This window comes from Emys orbicularis, chromosome 3 (assembly GCF_028017835.1).
Source record: "Emys orbicularis isolate rEmyOrb1 chromosome 3, rEmyOrb1.hap1, whole genome shotgun sequence".
NCBI lineage: Eukaryota > Metazoa > Chordata > Testudines > Emydidae > Emys > Emys orbicularis.
In genome coordinates this window covers 168,514,057-168,535,441 of record NC_088685.1, presented here as the reverse complement: position 1 = coordinate 168,535,441, position 21,385 = coordinate 168,514,057, and the positions used below count along the sequence as shown (strand labels likewise).

Here is a 21,385-nt window from a genome sequence, read left to right as displayed (position 1 = left end):
AAACAAACAATTGGCTTCCTACTATTTTACCAAGACTCAAAGAGCAGTTTAACTACAGCTTGAGAACACTCAGCGAGACAAGTTTGAGGAGATACTGTTTATCTCAGAAGTTACTTAAGTCATCTGTCATTACCAAATTTCTTAGATTACTTTACACTTCTCTAATTGTAAAACAGTGCCTTTATTCTTGAAATAAATAATCGGCTAATTAGCCAAGCTGAATCATCAGACGACTCAAATGCTGCTCAAGTGTTCTTGTCAAAGGTGAAGCAAATTCATTTCAGTTTTGCCTCTGCAACCTTCTGAAGAGGCTTTGATTTTTTTTTTCCTTCTACATTCTTGGCAGCAGCCTCAAATTCATGAGTCCATACATCAAGTCAGTAGTTTAACAACAAATGAAATTAAATTCAAAGAAGGGAAACTAATTGAAGGACAGCAACAAAAGTGTTTGGTAATGTGCTTTTTAATATGGCATGCCATATTTGCATGATAATTTTTCCTTTTTAGCATGGAGCAGAAAGTGACTAGCTTAATGAGGGATTATTCAAGACAGGAATGAACAAAATGCATTCATAACTGAGAACAAAGATTGTATTATGAAACAAAAACAGGCAACTGCCGAGAAGTAACTGGATGATTGGTTTATGCATTATGAATAAAAAGGTAGAAAAATATTTATATTAGTATTCACTAATGACTATATATACAAGATTGTTGTAATTAAAATTATAAATTAACATATTAAGAGAGCTTGTTTAATCACTTTGGGTCCTATTCGCAATGAAAAGACTTATGTACATGCATGCAAAACAATGTGTGTTTTCAGACCAGCAGCAAACAGCTTTCATATTTTACTTTTAATAGAGAGAGAGAGAAGTTAATGCACGATTAATTACCAGCATAATGGGATATGGGTTGTTCTGAGACTTTTGCTTAGAATTGTGCAGAAAACCAATTTATGACAGGCATAAGCAAGTGATGCATTGCTAGTGCAAATGGAATGTAGCTCTCCAAAAGAGTTTGCAGTGGACTTTTTTAATAAATGGATAAAAATGGACAAAATTACTTAGATTAAAAGGGTAATCAAAAAATAAAATGACATCCAAGAGCGTAAGACAGCCCAGACAGCCCATCCTCATCATTACCCCAGTAAACCCAGAGGCAACTCCAAAGCCACCAATATAACTGCTTGAGGAGTCTGCCAAGAAGCCAGATGCAGCTGCTGCTGGAAGAATATCTTCTACAAATTAGCTTCTGAACCCTGTAATTGCCATCAAAAGCAAAGGAGCAGTAATACAATGTGCTGGGGTGAATGGCAGCAATCAAAAGGGTGTGTTTTGGTGTCTCTTTTAAAAACAAATGTTGTTAAATTTAAGTTTGAAAAAAATCTTACAAAAGGACAAATGAAAGACAAACTTAATTACAAAAAGTGAGTTCAGTCACACAGTAGTTAATGAAACAGCTGTATAGATTGTTTAAGTCACACTGACTATTTGATATTGAGATCTGTAGGATAAGCAATTACTGTTCTCACACAGCTAATTCTATTCTGCTGAAATGTCACAAACCAAAAATGGGAGGGGCGGGGGAAGAAAGAGACAACTAGATGTCTCTGTGCCTTACAGAAAACTTTTGAGCCCCTGAATGTTTTGCCTTTGAGAAATCTGCATTAAATATACAATGATACTGATTTGACCATAAACTGCTTTCAAAAATGGACCATAGGTGCTGGAACTAGAGGTTCTAGGGGTGCTGCAACACCCACTGGCTTTAAGTGGTTTCCATTATATACAGGATTTACAGTTTGATTCATGGCTCTCAGCAACCCCACTATACAAATTGTTCCAGCACCTCTGAAATGAAGTAGAAATCCTTAATGACAAACATCTCTGAACTCATTTTAATATTCAGGAAGTGATGCAAATATTCCTAGTATTCTATGCAACTATATGTTTTGAACCGCTTTCTTGTGACCAGATCCTCCCCTGGTGTAATTCGTATACCTCCAGTCTATGAAGCTATGCCAATTACCTCTGCTGGGAATGTGATCCATAATGTAATGGTCTGAATTAAACACAAAACAGAAAAAAACTTTGAAAATAAAAAAAATAGTTGAAGATCCGTCTCCAAGGGTAACTGTCCTGGGTGCCCCTCATGGCTTCAGAGTGGCCGTGCAAGCAGCCCCGTGCCTTGAGTGCCCTCTTCCAGGCATTCACAGTTCCTTTTTCCCATGGGCTGATCACCTGCTTGCATTCTTCACCATATGTGAGAAGGCATCTCCTTCCTAGTGCTGCAGCAGGGCACAACAGGACCAGTGCTTTTGCCTCAGTTTCTCTTTTCTTCCATATCCTCCAGTAACTCCACACAAGCTTTCCACATATAAATAGCCTTTTGCAGGGTTAATTAGCACAAAAGACTCTCCACCACAATCCAGATTTGTCCAGCACAGACCAAACAGTACACTCACTCTTTCAAGTCCCAATAATACATCAACACACCAAGTACAGCTCCAGCACCGCTCACCCCCACCTCAGAACCTAGAGCTGGGGAGCGTCTCCATCCTGTTTGCTTACCAGGTCTGGTTTTAGAGACTTCAGCAAGCTCATCCCCCCATCATTTCCCAGTCTTCAGCTCTCTCCGGCTCTCCAGCTTAGAGAGCCAGAAGGTATCTCCCTCAACCCTCTCTGGCCATGGCTCTCTGTCCTGGGGAAGTTCACAGGTAACTCAACTGCCTTCTGCTTTCACGAACCTGATCTGACTCCACTTGCTCCCCGCTTCAGGAGCATCCCCGCCCTGAAGGTTTCAGCCCAGCTCTGTTCCTTCTTCTGAGCTCTCGCTACTCTCATTACTCTGGGTTCTGAGCTCTCTCTCTTTCTTTTTTCCCTGAGCAAGACTGCCAAAGTCCCACTGCCTCCAGTCCCTTGGGAGCCTACGGGGAAAGAGGGCCTCCAAGGAAAAAGCCCTGAGAGGCAGTGCTCAATTAAAATAGCACAGAAGAATGTTGTTGTGGGTCCTGAAAAAGGAGGGATAACAAGGCAAAAGGGAAAATTCCCTGAGAGCTGTAGCCCATGGTGGGCTGAGGAACTCTTTTTGTGTTTTGCCTATGTTTGGAAAATAAAACTGTGCTTAGAAAGAGACTGTGGGGGGAGGGTGGGTTCTTCCACTCTGGTATCAATAAGAGATAATGGGCCAAATTCTGTTCTCAAAAGTCAAAGGTCAATGGAAGCAACATTTGGCTCTACCACAAGCTGTAACAAAACTCAAGGCTACTCTAAATTGCACTGGATTGTAACAGCCATAAGGGACCATTACACTGAAGCACACTTCAGCCACACCTCCTCCAGCAAGCTCCTTCTGCCAGGGGGCCAACAGGGAGTGGCACTGAGCCAGTGTTGCTGATTCTTTGCCAAATGGAGATTCCTTCACACTCAGGGAATCCTCACCTCCCCTTTCAAGGCAATTTTAATTCACCTTTGAACCACTGAGTAGTGCAACAAGGACTTTGCATTGAGCAGGATCTGATCCACTATCCCTGCTATTGATGGGAATGGCATCTCCAAGTCTGTCTGGTATTATTCTACCTTCTTATATTAACTTGAAGATTACAAAACCTGGAGGTTTTATTTTAAAAAAATAAATATATTTTAAATACTTTTTTTTAGAAATATTTTCTCCCAGGATGGAACTGTTGCAAATATAAACCTGTTATGGAAATAGTATTAGACACTTAACTGTAGGATTGCAAACAATTTGCTACAGTTACGAAAAATCTGAATGGTGAAAGAAAAAAATGGCATGCAAAATCCAAGTGTTTTGTCCTTTATATTTTAAAATTTATGAGCATAAAATCTGGGGAAATCAACATCAGTAGTACTGTTTCAACTGAGCAAATGAAAAACGAGACTGAACCCTCCAATTCTCAAAGTGGTCACTCTCAAGATCTGCAAATGGTGAACAGAAAAATGCTATAATGTGAAAAGTCTAATAAATCCAGACCTGTCTGTTATTCTGTTTTGTATTCTCCTGTCTTCTTTAATGTGATAGGTCTCTAAGCATTAACACAACTGAGGAGGAGACAGTCATAAACAAGCTGTCAAGCTTAACCGAGCTATTCATTCTCAATCTTTGAATAAATATATACACGCAAGGTTGGATAATTTGTAATAACAACAAAGGGTCCTATGTAGGTCATATTGGTTTCTGGGGCTATTAGCCTTTGGAATCCCTTGGAACAGTGAGGTTCCTATGGTCAGGGCCGGCTTTAGGAAGTGCGGGGCCCGATTCGAACAGTTTCGACGGGGCCCCGACGGGGATGACTAAAAAAAAAACCACGTAAAAAAACCACGTGGGGCTTGTACTCACCGGGCCGCGCTCCTAGTCTTTGGCGGCGGGTCCTTCACTCGCTCCGGGTCTGAAGGACCCGCCGCCAAAGTGCTGCCAAAAACCCAGAGCGCCGCCGGGTGAGTAAAAATTAAAAAGGTGTCTCTAGCCAGGGAAGGGATTCTCTGCCACTTGCCCCCCACTCTGGGCGGCCCTGCCACTGGGTGCGGGGCCCTCTTAGGCGCGGGGCCCGATTCGGGGGAATTGGTGGAATTGGCCTAAAGCCGGCCCTGCCTATGGTGCAGAGCTGTCCAGGCTGGCACTAATTTGATACTCCATTCCAGAGATGACAATTGGATGGTTGGGAATGATGGTGGAGAAGTAAAGTCATGCTTATATGGAATGGGTTCTTAAGACAGCCAAGTTAAAATTTTAAAGGGGCTGCAGCATGAAGAGATCAAAGAAATCTCCCTGGAGTCCTGAAACAGAGAAGAGACACCACCTCAGAGCCATCTCTGTCCATTCAAACTGAAGGCCTGAACAGTGAGGGAGTGGTATCCATTGTGAGAGAACAAATCATTTTCCCCATAACTGAAAACAGGTAGACAGGCAACCGTGGAAGGGAAAAAGGGCACATTAAAAAGTCTTTAAAATATTCTATATAGCAGGGGTTCTCAATTTTTTTTTCATATTATGGACCACATCACAATAGATAGCTCATTTTGTGGATCACCTCTCCTACTGTTCACCATTGCAAAGACCACCTCCTTCCCATTCATGATCCCATACAGCAGTTGCATAACTGGAAATGGTAATATCGTGAAATTATTTAATTTTTTTTTATGTAGCGCCGCAGCTGGAAATAAGGAGAGAGCAATGTGACCAGCCAACTCTCTGCACACCACTAGCAAGTGCTCCACAGATTTGGAACCGATGTTTACAGTACTGCAGCTCTGTAACAGAGAACCTTCATAACCTGAATATTTTCAAATGGGCACACCCAAAATATGCATGTACATCAGTGTGTCCCTGGCATAGGTACACAAATACTCACCACACACAAGCTAGTCAAAGTTTGAAAGTCCAGTTCATAAGAAAAGAACGCAACTCCCACTCGCGTGTAAAGCCAAGCATTTGCAAAAGTGCATATACACTTCCGCATGCCTTCATTTGAAAATCTGGCACATGAAGACTTATAAGAAGCAACTGATTTATTATCAGCCCTAATCAGCGTAAGAGCTATGGATGGGCATGATATAAACAAACAGGAATAGGATAACTAAATAACTGACTTGTAATTGAGAGAGAAGCACATAAATCCTATCGCATTAGAGTATGCTGTAAACCTGCATGTAAAACATTTTGTTTTGTTTCTAAACTGTCAAGGTAAACAAATTATAATTAAGCAAGTCACTTTATATTAATACAACACCTACCCCTGTCACTGTGCATCAAACTATGATAATCTGTAATGGTACACATTAGAAAGCTGCATCAACTTTGTACATGGATCAGATTATTTCCTTACCAGCTGCTAAGGTTTGTCCCGTGCTTGGCTCACTGGTTGCACATTCAATTCGATTGCAGAGAGTAATAGTGAAGTTGTACATTGTGTAGGGTTTTAATCCTGTTACTATATAGGACAGCTCATGAGCTTCAGCTATATACACAACCTGCAAGGCAAACAAATTGGGAGAAGGTACTTAGTTAAATAATGTTTTCATTCCTGTTAATAGAGGATATGATCGCTAATAAGAAATTAGACTCTGAATTTGTAGATTCATGCATTTAAACACGGAAAGGTTTGCCAAGATCCATTAGTAGAAAAAGATTATTTTGGTGAATATCAACAAGGTAGGATTTAAATGATAATACTTCCATCACACTGTTTTATGAGGTAATAATCCAGTTCCTGGGTGGATAAATGAGGAGACATAGTTATTGCCTCGTAAAGCTGTGTGGTGGTGCTGGTATCGCTACAAACACTGTAGATTATGGATGACGAAGATGTCACCATTAAGTGATGAAATCCAAGCCTATCAATCTGATCATTGTGGAATAAGTGACATGAGTGGCACACATTCTGATGGGACCAGTCAATATTTACACAGGCAAAGAATTAGTAAGAAAAGACTTAAATTACTTTAATTTTAAGGTAAAATATCAAAGAGTTAGAGATAGGTGAACCTGAATAAGATTTTGTTGTTCAGATAAACCGTTTCAGATACTTGTTTCTCTAGAAATCTAAAGTCTCACAAAATTGGAACCCAGGAGGTCTAAAGCACTTTACACATAAGTAAGTTACAATTTCAACAACCCCATGAGGCAGATAAGTATTACTGTCTCCATTTTACAGATGAGCAAATTGAGGCATAGAGACAGTACCATAAATTATATACTTACATCTGTGTCAGAAATAGAATGCAGGAGTTCTGGCTGCCATTCCCTTGCTCCCCAGCTAATAGACAACACTTCTTCACTCACTCTTTAGATTTTTAGGTTCAATATTATTGCCAAAATAATTAAAATTAAAAATCCAGTATTGTCAACCCCAAACATTTAAAAATTATGAGTAAGGCCTCCAAAAACTTGTAATTTTAAGATCTGGGGTTCTTTTTATTTGCCTTCTGTTTTTCAGGGTTCACATTTTCAACCGGAAGACTAGAAAGATACTATTTTAAAAATAAAAGCTGAGATTCTCACAAAATAAAATGACTCCAGGAACTGGGACTTCACGAAAAAAGAATATTGGGACTGTTGTGATAAAATTGCAAAAGTTGCAACACTGCAAATCATACATATATATAACACTTTTCATCCTGAAGGGTACCCAAAGTGCTCCATAAACTATGGATTGAATTCTAACCTATACTTACACACACACACACACACACACACACACACTAGAAAAACCATAGGACAAGGGAAAGTACTTTACAACTATTTTTCATTCCCATTTGTGGCTCCAAGCAAAAAGTTTCCATGCGCTGTAGGATTTCTGCAGGTGGAATTGTAGTGGTATGTTCTGGGATGGGGCCTAGAAGTCATTGGAATATTCCACAGGCGCTGACACTGGGTGTTCCATGGCTGGCTCAGCACTCACCAGCCACCCTCCGATCAACTCTTTCTGCCCCAGCGCCTCCCCCGTAGGGTGACCAGATGTCCCGATTTTATAGGGACAGTCCCGATATTTGGGGCTTTTTTTTTTTTTTTTTTTAAATATAGGCTCCTATTACCCCCCACTCCCATCCCGATTTTTCACACTTGCTATCTGGTCACCCTAGCCTCCCGCCTGCTGCCAATCCGCTGTTCGGCAGTAGGTGCTGGGGGTGGGGGAGGGAGGGAGCAGCAGGGCGGAAAGAGGCAGAGTGAGGGCTGGGCATGCTCGGGGGAGGGGACAGAGTGGAATTTGAAAGAGGCAGGGTGGGGCGAGGGTGGGGCTTTGGGGGAGGGGCGAAGTGGGGGTGGGGCCTCAGGGCAGAGCAAGGGTGGAGGACCCCTGGGAAAAGGAGAAAAAGTCAGTTCCTGTGGCATAGTCCAACAATGGCCAATTTACATGTTCCTCCCACACAGATTATTCTTGCTTTTAGCACAGTTCAGGAGCAGGAGTAACTGAAGGAGCTATCAGTAGTCATCTGTGTAAGGCAGTATTGCCAGCCCCAATAATTCAAAAATCACCTGTCAGCACCCCAAAATCATGAGATTTATTTTTTAAAATAACACGATTTTTAGCCACTACTCTTGCATTCTTTTTATTTGCTTTTTGAACCTTTGGGGATCATGTTTTAAAACTTTTCCCAGAAACCATAAGGGTCACCAAAAACAAAGGCTGAAATTCTTGCATAATCACCTGACTCCAAAAGGGAAAGCTTTAAAAAACAACAAGATTCAATAAAACAGAGAGATGTCAACACTGGCAAGGGGATAGAGGGACTGTGCATGGATTGCACATATTGCTGGGTGCCCTCAGGGCACATATATATGCCGCTTTTACAGAATCAACATATGCACAGCTTGAGGGTATTTACACAATTCACCTGAATTGGCTCTTCATATCTAGGCATCTCTTTCCCCTCCACTGAAATACAGCTCTCTTCAGGGGTACAATTCAACACCTATTTAAGCAATGCACACAACATTACAGAAAATGAAAAGCATGCCATAAACTGCTGGGTGAGGAAATTCGGTAAGCAGAATGTACAGTAAATAGGCAAATAAAAATTTTGCCAAGACACCAAGGCTGATACTATTTTTTTCTTCTGTATAACATCTATATATTAGCAAACAATGAAAACAGATTGATAACAACAATACCTGGGAAAATACTGGCAACATGTTTTGTGTGGTAATTACATTGATGCTGTATCCCATCACTTCTCCTCTTGCTACATTATCTTGTGGCTTTTCCCAAGATACATTGAGAGAATACGGTGAAAGAGGGAATACTGATGGAGATGGCATGAATACAGGAGCTAAAAACAAAGGTGCTAATTTACCATAAAATAAATGAACAACATGTGTCATGCAAGTTTTCTTACTGTATTTGTAAAATGCCATCTGTTATAGACTATAAAATGTCTTTTCGCATCCAATTCCTTAATAAGCACCTTGTAAAAAATTAATTTTCAGGTTGAAATGGAATTTTATATTGTTTTAAATATTATATAAAAAGGCAAAAAAAAATCACCTATGCAAAATAAAACTTTGATTTTATAATGCACATGTTTTTAAAGAGGTACTAACCACCACTTAGCTACAAAACACCTTTTTTGGCAGATATAGGTAGGAAGTACATAGATGAAAAGCTCTCAGATGCAAAATTTTCATGTGATCTGGAAAAAACCTGATAAAAGCAATGATTGTTCAATGCTTAATCACCTTAAAAGCAATTTTGTTTGCTGGGCAGGTTTGAAATTAACACATCTCTCACTTCTTATAGAGGAATGCTCCTGTCTTGGGCTAGGTCTACACTACAGCGGGGGTCCGACCTAAGATACGCAACTTCAGCTACGTGAATACCGTAGCTGAAGTTGCGTATTTTAGGTCGGCTTACCTGGCGGTGAGGACGCGGGAAAGTCGACCGCTGCTGCGCTGCCGCCGACTCCGCTGCCGCCTCTTGCCGAGGTGGATTTCCGGAGTCGAAAGCACAGCGATCAGGGATCGATTTTACCGTGTCTTCACTAGACGCGGTAAGTCGATCCCCGATAGACCGATTGCTACCCGCCGGATCGGCAGGTAGTAAAAAGCACTGTCTGCACTGTAGTGAAAGCCCCACCTTCTCACTTTGTAATGATAGAATCCCAACTCAGAGTGCCTCTTATGTACAAACACTGTACTAATGGACCTCTTCCCAAGTGAAAATTTGACACTTTTGTGATACATGCTATTTAAAAACTGACAGGCAGAAAGACAAATTCTAAAAGGGGTTTTAGCCTAGCCTCCCATTTTGTGGAAGCAAATAACTGAGGACATGATTTTGGAGGCACCAGCAAATGTGGGCATCACTAATGAGTAGGGCTTCATGTCTGTCATGGAGGTCACGGAAATCACAGTTTCCGTGACTTTCTGCAACCTCCGTGACTTCTGCAGGGGCCAGTGTGGCTGACCACAGGGCCTCCCAAGCAGCTGGCTCCGGGGTCAACTGCTCAGATAGCCCCCGGGGACAGCCACACTAGCCGCTGCTCTAGCGGCCCTGGGCAGCCGTCCCCAGCTGGCCAGAGCAGCCATGGTCCCCAGCAGCTGGTGTCTCTGGTCCTGGGTGCATGCCCCCCCCCAGCAGCGGCCCCGTTCTGCTCCCCCAGCGCCCCACCCCAAGATTTAATCACAGGTATAAGTCTCGGGCAGGTCATGGGCTGTGAATTTTTGTTTATTGCCTGTGACCAGTCTATGACTTACTAAAAATACCTGTGACTAAATCGTAGCCTTACTGATATTGATGAGACATTTAATCACTGAAATCTGAGCTCTATCAGATAGGAAAAGCCAGAATTGTCAGGAGAGCTCAGCTCCAATTTAGGCAAGAAAATAAGTAGCCTTATTATCAGAAGAGCTCAGTATGTTGAGTACTGAACTCTTTTGAAAATCTGGCCATAGGTGTCACAACGCCAGCTGTTGTGTGCAGAGTACTTTTGAAAATCTGGTCCCTACTTAGGTGCCTGGCCCTTATTTAGTGCATGAGAGCAGAGCTCTTTTAAAAATCTAGCCCCACTTGTGAGTGCTGAGTTCTTGAAAATATGGACCTGAACCTTTTTGAAAAACCTAGATGTAAATGCAAACTAAGGCCCTGATACTCGATCATAAGCCAGTTCATTTATAAGCCAACCCCGCCAAGATGGATAAGTAAAAACGGAAACATTTTATAACCCATTCATAAGACGACCCCATAATTCAGGGGTCAGCAAACTTTGGCTGCTGGGCCATCAGGATAAGCTGCTGGTGGGCAGAGATGGTTTGTTTACTGCGAGCGTCTGCAGGCACGGAGGTAAACCTAAGTAAACAAAATGTCTTGGTGCACCAGCTGCTTACCCTGACGGGCTGAGACAGCAACTGGTGTGGAAATTTTTTTAGGGGGGAGAAACTGGGAGTCAGGGGAGTAACCACTGGGACCACCCCCCACATGACCCCACCCCTAGCCCGGGACCCCCACACTCTCCCCATCCCATCTCTTCCCACCTTATCTGGGGAGGATGTCTCTGGCCTGGCTGGAGCTGCTCCGGCAGGCTGGGCAGCGCGGCTGTAGCCTGCTCCGGCGGGCCAGACCGGGCAGCACGGCCGCAGCGTGTTCCAGCAGGCTGGGCTGGGCGGCACGGCCGCAATGTGCTCCGGCGGGCCGGGCAGCGTTGCCACAGCCTGCTCTGGGGGGTGGGGCCGAGTGGCACGGCTGCAGCCTGCCAGCCCCGGAACAGCAGCTGCTTCGGAGGCTGGGGGGAGAGCAGCGTGGCCAGAAGCGGAGAGACTCTGGCCCCGCCTCTTCCCTTCTGGCTCTGCTGCCTCTCCTTGCTCCCTCTGTTGGGGGGAGAGGCTGTGTCCCACCTCTCCCTCTCTATACCCATTCATAAGCTGACCCCCTTCTCTGGTGCTTCCTATTTTTACTAAAAAAATGCGGCTTATGAACGAGTATATACGGTAATTTAAGCATGTATTTAAAGTCAGGCTCATGCTTAAGCATCTTTCCTGAATAAGGACTTAAATGATATTCATTGCATCCACATTTATTTCTTCCCCCAAAATTGCAAGTGCTACAGAGTCTGAGTTTGTTGACCTTCAAGGCTCACCTCAAGCCCTACCTATTCTCCCAGGTTTTCAGGGGAAAAAAGTGAGTTAATGAGGGTTTGCTTGAAGAAGGTATACACAATGATGGGGGAAACTACATAAAATTCAAATAACAAAATCTTATTACTCTTAAGTTTGGTTATCATATGGTCTTAGATGTTTGTTGCAGTGTGACTGTGATTTTTTTCTTCCATCATCATTTTACTCATGCTAAATTTCGAGCAAATTTAAGTGAGTTTTGGATAAATAAGATAAGCAGAATTTGGCCCTATATGGCTATTTACTTAACATAAAAGCTCTCTCTTTTAAATACACTCTAGGTTTTTAAAAATTAGTTGATATGAACTAATACTTACCTCCTTCTCCAGTTCTTCCTGATATCCAGTCTGAAAATATGCTACCAGCCATGTTTACGGCTAAAACACAAAACTCATACTCTGTGAATGGCTCAAGATCAGTAATTGTGGTGCTGGTCTGAGGTGGCATTAATGCGTTTTCATTAGCAGACTCCATAATTGGTTGAGGACTGAGCCATCCACTGCTTTGGAAGATGCGACTTTCAGGAGGAATACGACTTCCATCTGATCGTAATGCTCCTCTCATATAGATTTCATACCTTATGATTATACCTAGAAATAACAGTGAGTAAACAATAGTAATTTATTGCAAATTGTTATTCAGCATCCAATTAAAATATCAATAAAAAATATTTTAAAAACTATTAATCTAGCAATAGAGCCCATAGAAAATATAATGCATGGAAAGGTGTAATTTTAATTGCTATAAAAGTTCACTTAGCTAGGGATATTTCCCCCCCTAATTTGTTGTTATTCTATCACAACTTTTGTTGTGGTTGTTATTTGATTAAACACATAATTTTTGCACTTGAAAAAAATCTTAGGTTGGACTAGTATAATTTGATTTGTTATGCTTTTTCTCTAAGGACAGATAAAAGATTGTTCTAGAGAGTTCCTACATGGATACTCTAGTAGTATAGCATAATAGTATTTTCAAAGGAACAAGTGTTTGTGCAATGGGCAGATCATAATGGGCAGTGCCTTTAAAATAAGGTGTAATGGGATACTGTTTTTTGCCAATTTTCCATCAAAGGGAATCTATAACTAAGTGGCAAGATTTCAATGGTCAGGAAACAGCAGTTGGACTTAGGTACAGCACATTACTTAAGTGCATGCCTAATTTTGAGCGCACGAGTAGGCCCATTAACCTCACATGCTTCAAATTAGGCATGTACTTAAGCACCTTCCTGAACTGAGGCCTGAAAGAGCAAAAAAATGTAAATATTTAAGGGGAGACAGCTGAGAGACCAGGAACATCAGCACAGCCAGACGTTAATAAGCATCATAGTGGATAAATATCTGGAGCCAAATTTATGGACTTCAAGGAACTGAATAACTATAATTGGTGGTGGTAGAGGTGGGGGGGACAGGACGACAACTTGTCCCTTTGTCTTTTTGACAGACAGAAAGAACTGACCAGGCATCAAAGGAAATGAAATAGCATTGTTCACAGCTGCCTAGTCTTGCAAGTACATGTAAGTGATGGTAATTTTAAACTACAGATAATTAAATTACATTGGGACCTTGTTATTTTCTGTGTCATTCTTAGAGAAAAGTCACACTATCTAGTATTAAGTTAAATAAAAAAATGCATACATAGGAATTATTACCTTCCCCAATATAAAATACCTTTGAATTTTAGAAAATACTAAGCATATGATATTAGCATTGAAGAGTTGTTCCTGCTATGCATGCCCCTAATATTGCTGTGCTCTACCAGAGGCACAGTCAACAGCAGCCTCTGTGGGCCAAAAAGTAGTGACCTATTTACACTATACCAGACAGGGGGTCTTACCACTCATTTGCTCTAACACTGAGTTTTCTGACAAACAAAATGAAGTGCTTCTTCCATCAGCAGTTGCTGGGAGAAGTGAGAATGGAATCCAGGAGCTGACATTGATTGCATCAACTATCATAGGCTTACAGATCAGGGAGTGGCAACCACCAAATATAACTATGAAGCATAAACTGTAAGGATCAAGAGGCTAGTATTGACACGAGCTAACACTCCAGTGCCTGTAGTCATAATAAGTGCAGCCCTATGCATACAGAAACATTCTGGTGTATGCTAATTTCCTGACTCTCGCTAAATTAGGAAGAAAACGTCCTCACAGAAAGTGGGAACTGAGACCTGTGCACCACTTTTGTGTACACAAATGCTCTTTCCTGACGTATCTGTGAGGTTTGCCATGCAAACGTTACCAGTGTGATTTACAAGAGTCCCACAAAAATTTGGCCCATAGACTGCAAGATAAAATAGTAAACAGCAGAATGGAGTGCTTCACAGTGTCTTCCTTACAAAAGTTGGTGCTTCCACATACAAAAACTAAAACCAAGATAGGCCCATAACACTTGGACATTATCAAATCTGTAACAAAGCTAGCTTAATAACAGCATGAGCTGCCATATATGCCTCATGGTTTAAAAAACAGATTCTCCCTGTTAATTCTCTTAGTTTGATAATCCTTTTACTTACTGATCTAGTAGATACAGCAATGGTCACTGCATCTGTGTGAACTAATTGGTGAGAAAAAATGGATTTTACAGTAAACCTTTAATTGTAAATATCATTCTTGTTTAGGCAGATGTCACTAAGTGGTAAATCCTGGTCCCATTGCAGTCACTTGGAATTTTGCACTCCAATGGAATCAAGACTTGACTCTAAGAGACTACACAATACTATCAGACAACCGATAATATTAAGAGATAGTTGAACTGATATTTTTGTCCAATGCTTGTCTCCCACTGACCTGGAAAACATGAACAGATTTAGATAAAATACTGCTTTTTCATTGTTGAATCTCAGTTTAAGAAACTAAGCGTATTAAGACTTACCATTTGGTTTTGTAGGTGGAGACCATTTTAGGGTGAGCTCTGTAGCGCTGATGTTTTGTATCACAGGAAAATGTTGCCCCTCCGGAGGGGCCTGTGCAGTAATTATGGTCAATGGCAGGCTCTGCAAACAGCCTCCACTGGTACATGCTTGAACACCAAAAATGTACTTTGTAAATGGAACCAGATTCCGAATAATTGTAGAGGTTTCTAAACCTTCATATTGGCCACAAGGCTGAAGATCAACTGAATAAGTACACGTCAAAACGTATTTTTCTATAGGCCCAGAATCGTTTGATGGGGTTGTCCAATTAAAGGAAATGGTGTGTGGGCCAACAGGAAAAATTATATTTAAATGTAGGTTTCCTTTAGGTGTCCCTGATTTTGTTCTGTACATCACTGCTGCACTCCTTGTAGAACCATGAACATTGCTGACCTTGAGGTAATAGGAATAGAAGGTATAAGGGAACAAAGTGGTGTCACTGAAGCTCTGAGTACCTAGAACAAACATAAGAAGAAAATTATGTTCCACATGTCAAACACCTAGAAACCTGTCTTGAATTTGTTGCTTTTTATGCAAGTTTTGAAAGGCCACAGTATCCACATAGGAAAAGATCAAGTATTAAAAATTTAAAATATTCTGTTATCAAGTAGTCTTCCCAACCCCAGGGTATCAGAGGAGTGGGAGAAAGGGGAAAAGAGAAAAGTCAAGGCCCAAGAACAGGATTTTCATCTGCATCCTGATGATGCTAGTTTCCTGTTTTCATTTTGTCTGGAAGGGGAAAAAAAAAACAGAGAGTCTTTCCCTTCCCCTTTATATTTCTACATGGTCAAGTCCAATGAACTATGATTTGGAATCTTAAAATAGATTTGGGTATTATTCCATATTTTATAGCAAGCATTCTGTTTTATCTTTAAGATGGAGATTGCGATCTCCTGAGTGTTCCCCGCTTCCAACAGCAAAACTAGCAGAGGGCTTAAAAAAAAAAAATCACTCTAATGAGGTACTCTGTAATCCTATCAGCCAAATCATCAGGTCAAGTTAGAAGACTATTGTTAATTTTCCTTGAAAAGTTCAATGCTTCCACAACTGTAATTTCAAACTCTCATTTAGTAATAAGATCTGTATTCATTCAGTTGCACGTAAGTGGCATTTCCTGTGTGTACGATAGATGCCCCACTCCCCCACCCCCCCTGCCCCGACACACACACTCTAAGAATAAAGTAATAAACATCAGAATATTATTAGAATACAAATTTCTGACAGCATTAACAAAATGTTCTTACTGTTGAAATGCCATGAAGATGATTTTCACATCATTAATTAGAGTGAGTGCCAGGAAATGTCAGCAATGTAATTTTTTTAACCAAATAGAAAATAATGGTTTTGTTAAATAGGAGTATATCAATGTCTGATTATCCAAGTAGTGAATATTTAGGGTTTTTAAAGCAGCTTCTTAAATATATCAGTGGAATCATGAAATAGCGTCTTCATCTTGCATTCTGTTCTTAAACAGATTACATGGTATGATAATATGAACATGAACAAAATATATTGAACTTTACTTGTGAAAGGATTCAACTTAAATTCTAAGTTTTCATTTTTTGCTAGGAAATGAAGCAAATGAAAATCTATCATATGATTCCTCAACTTTGCGGTCATTTCTATTTCTCTCACCATATTCATCGAATCCCTTATATATGCGTAACATACTTTCATCTTTGATTGACTGTGTTCAGCAGTATTACATAGTGTTTACATGTAAGGTACACAATGTAACCAAGTATGATAAGTACTTAAACATAATATATCAGAATTAAAAATAATGAGGGACTATACGGCTCAAGCATTTTTAACAGATCTCAGATTAGACACTGAACAACTGAGGCACTCAAATTCAGTAATCATTTTTGAAAATTTAATCAGATGTTTCTTTCCAAAGAAATCGAGCAGTGTGGAACCTTAGCCAACTAGTAGGAAAAACTGAATACTGAAAAACCTTATAGAACAAATGACAGGAACCTGAGATAACAATTGGAAAAAATATAATTTATATTTTTATATATATATGTCAAACACTGCTGTCTTCATTAACACTCACTATAAGGATAGTGGTCTTCCGTTGTATAAATTTCAGTCTCATCTCTATATAGTCCGTAAGTAAGCCAGTTGGAATTTGGAGAATCAGGTGGGTTCCATGAAAGATAGATAACAGAAGAATTTAGAATTTCTCCTCTGGGTGGAGGTTGCTGGGATGGAGCTAAAGGACAATTTTTTTAAAAAGAACATTTTTAAAACCAAGCTCGTCAATAAACATACAAATAAATAGAAGTGAAATCTTTAGGATAAAGGTTGTTCTGACACAAAAAACTGTCATGTGGACATATGGTCAATAGAACATTAATAAACAAAGCTAATGCATCAGATCTACTCGGCCACAAAGCTTTTTATCTAACTACATAAAACAAAATTTGTACATCAAAGCAGCAGCCTAAATACATTTAGAAAAACCACAGAAGTTAAACATCAGTATTACCACAGTTTTTTAAAAGCTCCTTTTTCTTTGTTTCTTTTGTTTTTAGAAAATTATCAAAAGATGGATCGTATTTCTCTGTGTACATTATTAATTTAAAGTTTGCCATCATCTGTTACATTTTCAGAAGGTTCATTTCCATTCAACTTATCTCAATGGCCACATAACTTCATCTAACAAAGCAGAAGAGAAAAATCTTACCTCTGTGTATCATAAGGCTGCAAGAGACCAATCCTGATGCCATTGGGCTTGATTCTGTTTTACACCAATATTAACTACATAAATTTCAATGGATTTACCCCCTGAATTACACTAGTATCAACAAACAGAGGCCTGAGGGGTGCAAGACAAGGCCCAGTATGTTCTAGTTACCATCGTCTTTACAGCACAAGTAAATTATCAGATTACAGTTTATTAGAGGATAGCCAGTTATCTCAGTGCAAGGCATATTTAGGTCTTGGTCTATTATCAAAGAGCAAAATTCCCTCTGTTTTCTTTCTGTGATCCACATGAATGACCACAGTCCTTTCTGAGTGCTGGTGGTGTTGTTGTTGCTCAGTAAAATATTCTTAAATGAATTTTTATTAACATTTTTGATAAAATAGATATAATGTATAAACCAGAACACATAAGGCCAATCTCCTAAGTAGGCACTACCCCTCCCCCGGCTTTCCAGAACAGAGGGGGAATGTGTTTGCCACTTTTCTGGACCTAGCCATCTTTGGGAACTAATATCTATAAGGAAAGCTCCATGAATCTAGGACCATCCTGGGTGTGGAGGTTAAACATCTTCCCTATTCTATGGGCCAAAGAGCACACTGTGGGAACCACATCACAATTCAAAACTTGTGGCGTTTCATGGACCTTTGGCCTCTAGTTGTGTTAACATCATATATAGCGGTTTGCTGAATATGTCCAATTCTCTCTCTCTCCAGTATATATATATATATCTATATATTGGAGAGAGAGAGAGATATCTGCTTCGCCAAACCAGTTTTTTTTTTTTTAATATGAGGACTCGACTTCCACAAATAAGACTTGTGAAGAATGATGGCACCATGAATAGCACAAGAGTCTTCAACACACAACTAAAACATGAGCTAAATGCAGAAATAACACAGAACATATTGTTAGTGTTCCTCAGGGGTGTGGAAATTGCAAAAATCTGCATCTTTTTCTTGGAAGAGGTATCCTTGGTACTATTCTTGCTTTTAGGTTCAACAAGGATTAGAGGGAGAGATTGTCAAGAGCACCTAAAGAGTTTAGGAGCAGGAGGCTAATTGAAAGTCAAAAGAACTTGCACTCCCAAATCGTTCAGGCACCTTTGAAAGTTTCCCCCACAATATAGCTATATTGTTAACCTATCAAGACATGCACTGTCCAACTGAGTAACCACATGAATTTATTAGGTTAACCTGGATTCTCTCTTGCCCTGGTTTGTTACTCTTATTTGTTGTAGCCTGTGTTATAGTTAGACTATAAGCTCTTTGGGGGAAGGAACATGCCTTTCTGTTGTTGTTCATCCTCCCAAAATAAGTCTCCCTCCAGTAGAATGTTATTTGGACACTGATAGTGCCTTACATTTGTTTCTGCTTACACAGATTTATGTGGGTGGTGCACTTACTAATATGATAGCTGTCAGTAAAATGCTAAATTACAATGAGGAGTAATCACAAATGATGTACCACTTAAAATACAGAATTTCCATTTTGGAACATTCATTGCACTGGAAGTACTGAACATCTGGACACATCATTTTTATATGGTTCTGATTAATGAGTGTGAATTCATTGTCTTGCCACAGATCCCTAGATTTGCACAAGACTGGGCAGATAGAGAATAGCATTTACAAGGCTAGGCATTAATCTAGAGGGGCAAAGCCCCAAAACTGGTGACAATTAGAAACTACAAGAATACCTGAAAGGAGAAGATTACAACTCCTACATAATTTATGTCCAGAAAAAGACTCCAGTTACTATTCAGAATGCTGTACAAGTTTTCCCACGTTTTCTAATTGAAATCTATATTAATCTATGTCATTTAACATTTTATAGCAGAATTGCCATTGACCTTTATAAAATGTATACAGTGATATAAATTAGTTGATCAGTTAAAGAAGAAAAACCACCATAAAAATGTTAAGTATTATTATTAGAAATTCAAATGAAGCACTATACGCTTAAAAGTGAAATTCCAAAACCAAATCAAACTATCAGGACAATGGAGAAGTACTATGTGTTCTAGAGATGGGTCTAAACCAAAACTCTGAATCTGAATACTTTCAAATTTGAGAAATTCATGTCTGGAAATGAATACATCTTTCTGGTTCAAGCCCATTTATAGTACTGTATATGTACTTCAATGGTATACTGTTTAAACTTAACTTGATATAGGACCCAAACGCAAACTGCGAACGAAGTGAAAGTTTTGTGTGTTTGTGAGTGCCCTTTGCATGTGTGCATACACACACACAATCTACCACACAGATACAATGGTGTTGAACATGATGTAAATGCCTAGACCAGGGGTAGGCAACCTTTCAGAAGTGGTGTGCCGAGTCTTCATTTATTCACTTTAATTTAAGGTTTCGCATGCCGGTAATACATGTTAACGTTTTTTAGAAGGTGTCTCTCTCTAAGTCTATGTTATATAACTAAACTATTGTTGTATGTAAAGTAAACAAGGTTTTCAAAATGTTTAAGAAGCTTCATTTAAAATTAAATTAAAATGCTGATCTTACGCCGCCAGCCTGCTCAGCCCACTTCCAGCCTGGGGTTCTGTTCACCTAGGCCTGCAGCGGACTGGGCAGGGCCTGTGGCTGGGACGCCAGCTGGCAAGGGGCCGGCAGCCGGGACCCCAGACCTGAGGGGGGTGTTCAGGGGTCAGGGCAGAGGGTGCAGGGCGGAAGGCTGGGTGTGTGTGGGGGGGTCAGAGTTCAGGGCAGAGGGCAGTGGGGATGTGGGGGGTTCAGGGCAGAAGGCTGGTGGGTGTGGGGGTGTAGGGCAGAAGGCTGGGTGTTGGGGGGGACTCAAGGTCAGGGCAGAGGGCTGGGGTGTGTGTGGAGGTGCAGGGCAGAAGGCTGGGTGTTGGGGGCAACTCGAGGTCAGGGCAGAGGGCTGGGGTGTGTGTGGAGGTGCAGGGCAGAAGGCTGGGTGTGGGGGGGGTCAGGGCAGAGGGCTGGGGGGGTGTGGAGGTGCAGGGCAAAAGGCTGGGTGTTGGGGGCGACTCGAGGTCAGGGCAGAGGGCTGGGGGGGGGTGGAGGTGCAGGGCAAAAGGCTGGGTGTTGGGGGTGACTCGAGGTCAGGGCAGAGGGCTGGGGTGTGTGGGGGTGCAGGGCAGAAGGCTGGGGTGCTTGGCTCGTGGGGGTACTCCCAGCCCCCTGCCCTGAGCATCTCAGGGCAGGGGGCTGGGAGGGATATGCCCTGTTCCACCCCCGTCCCCCAGGCTCCGTCCCTACCTCTCTCTGCCTGCTCTACGGAGCAGCGAGCACGCTGCCGCTCGGCTCTGCTCCGCTCCCCCTCCCCCTTGCAAGGGCCATCGCCGGCAGGGAGAGGGAGGGGGAGGGGCCGGAATGCACCATGCTGTGGGAAGAAGCGGGGGAGGGGGGAAGATTGGCTGCCGTGGGACCAAGCTTCTGCCTCCTGCCCCCGTAGGGGAGAGCGGTGGGCGGGGGGGCTGAGTGGGGCGGGGGGCCGGGACACCCCCACCACTACCACTCTCCCCTGCCGGGACAGGAGGCCGAAGCTTGGTCCTGCCGCAGCCAAGTTTCCCTCCTCCCCCGCTTCTTCCCCCAGCATGGCGCTTTCCAGCCTCTCCGCCCCTCCTCCTCCTCCTCTCACCGGGCAGGCAGCGTGCCACTCAAAATCGGCTCGTGTGCTGTGTTTGGCATGCGTGCCGTAGGTTGCCGACCCCTGGCCTAGACAAACTAGATAAACAGATACATTGCAGAAGCAACGTCCCAAAACACATAGCCATGTGCTAAAAAATGATCAGCGATGACCATAAGTCCTACTGATTTTCATTGACACTTAGGTGTCTAAGTCCCCATTTTCAAAAGTGTTTTTAAGAGCCTAAATCACTTAAGAGTTTTTGAAAATTTTAATCCTTTTCTACACTAGACTTTTTTCTTAAAATTTCCCAGTGATGCAGCTTGACCATTGGTATCAATAATGCAATTGTTACTATAGCCAAGCACCGAGGCCAGCATAGAGATAAGCCACAGAAAAACAAAATTTGAAAGTATCATTTTGACTAATTCGGAATCACATAAAGGCGGATGCCTTGCCATCCCTGTACTTCATACTCATTGCAGTTGCCGCAATGCAGGTGCTCAGTAGCAACGTGTTTCTT

At 41.6% G+C, this 21,385-nt stretch overlaps 1 protein-coding gene across 1 annotated transcript in view; it reads right to left on the bottom strand.

The window, feature by feature from the left end:
* USH2A (usherin) overlaps positions 1–21,385 on the bottom strand; it is a 578,278-nt gene that overhangs the window by 448,698 nt on the left and 108,195 nt on the right. Inside the window, exons 15-19 of the mRNA XM_065401740.1 lie at positions 16,604–16,762; positions 14,505–14,999; positions 11,949–12,221; positions 8,635–8,792; positions 5,849–5,993 (exon numbers count right to left, since the gene is read on the bottom strand). Of these exons, the coding sequence (XP_065257812.1) occupies positions 5,849–5,993; positions 8,635–8,792; positions 11,949–12,221; positions 14,505–14,999; positions 16,604–16,762 (1,230 nt within the window). The remainder of the gene's footprint in view (positions 1–5,848; positions 5,994–8,634; positions 8,793–11,948; positions 12,222–14,504; positions 15,000–16,603; positions 16,763–21,385) is intronic.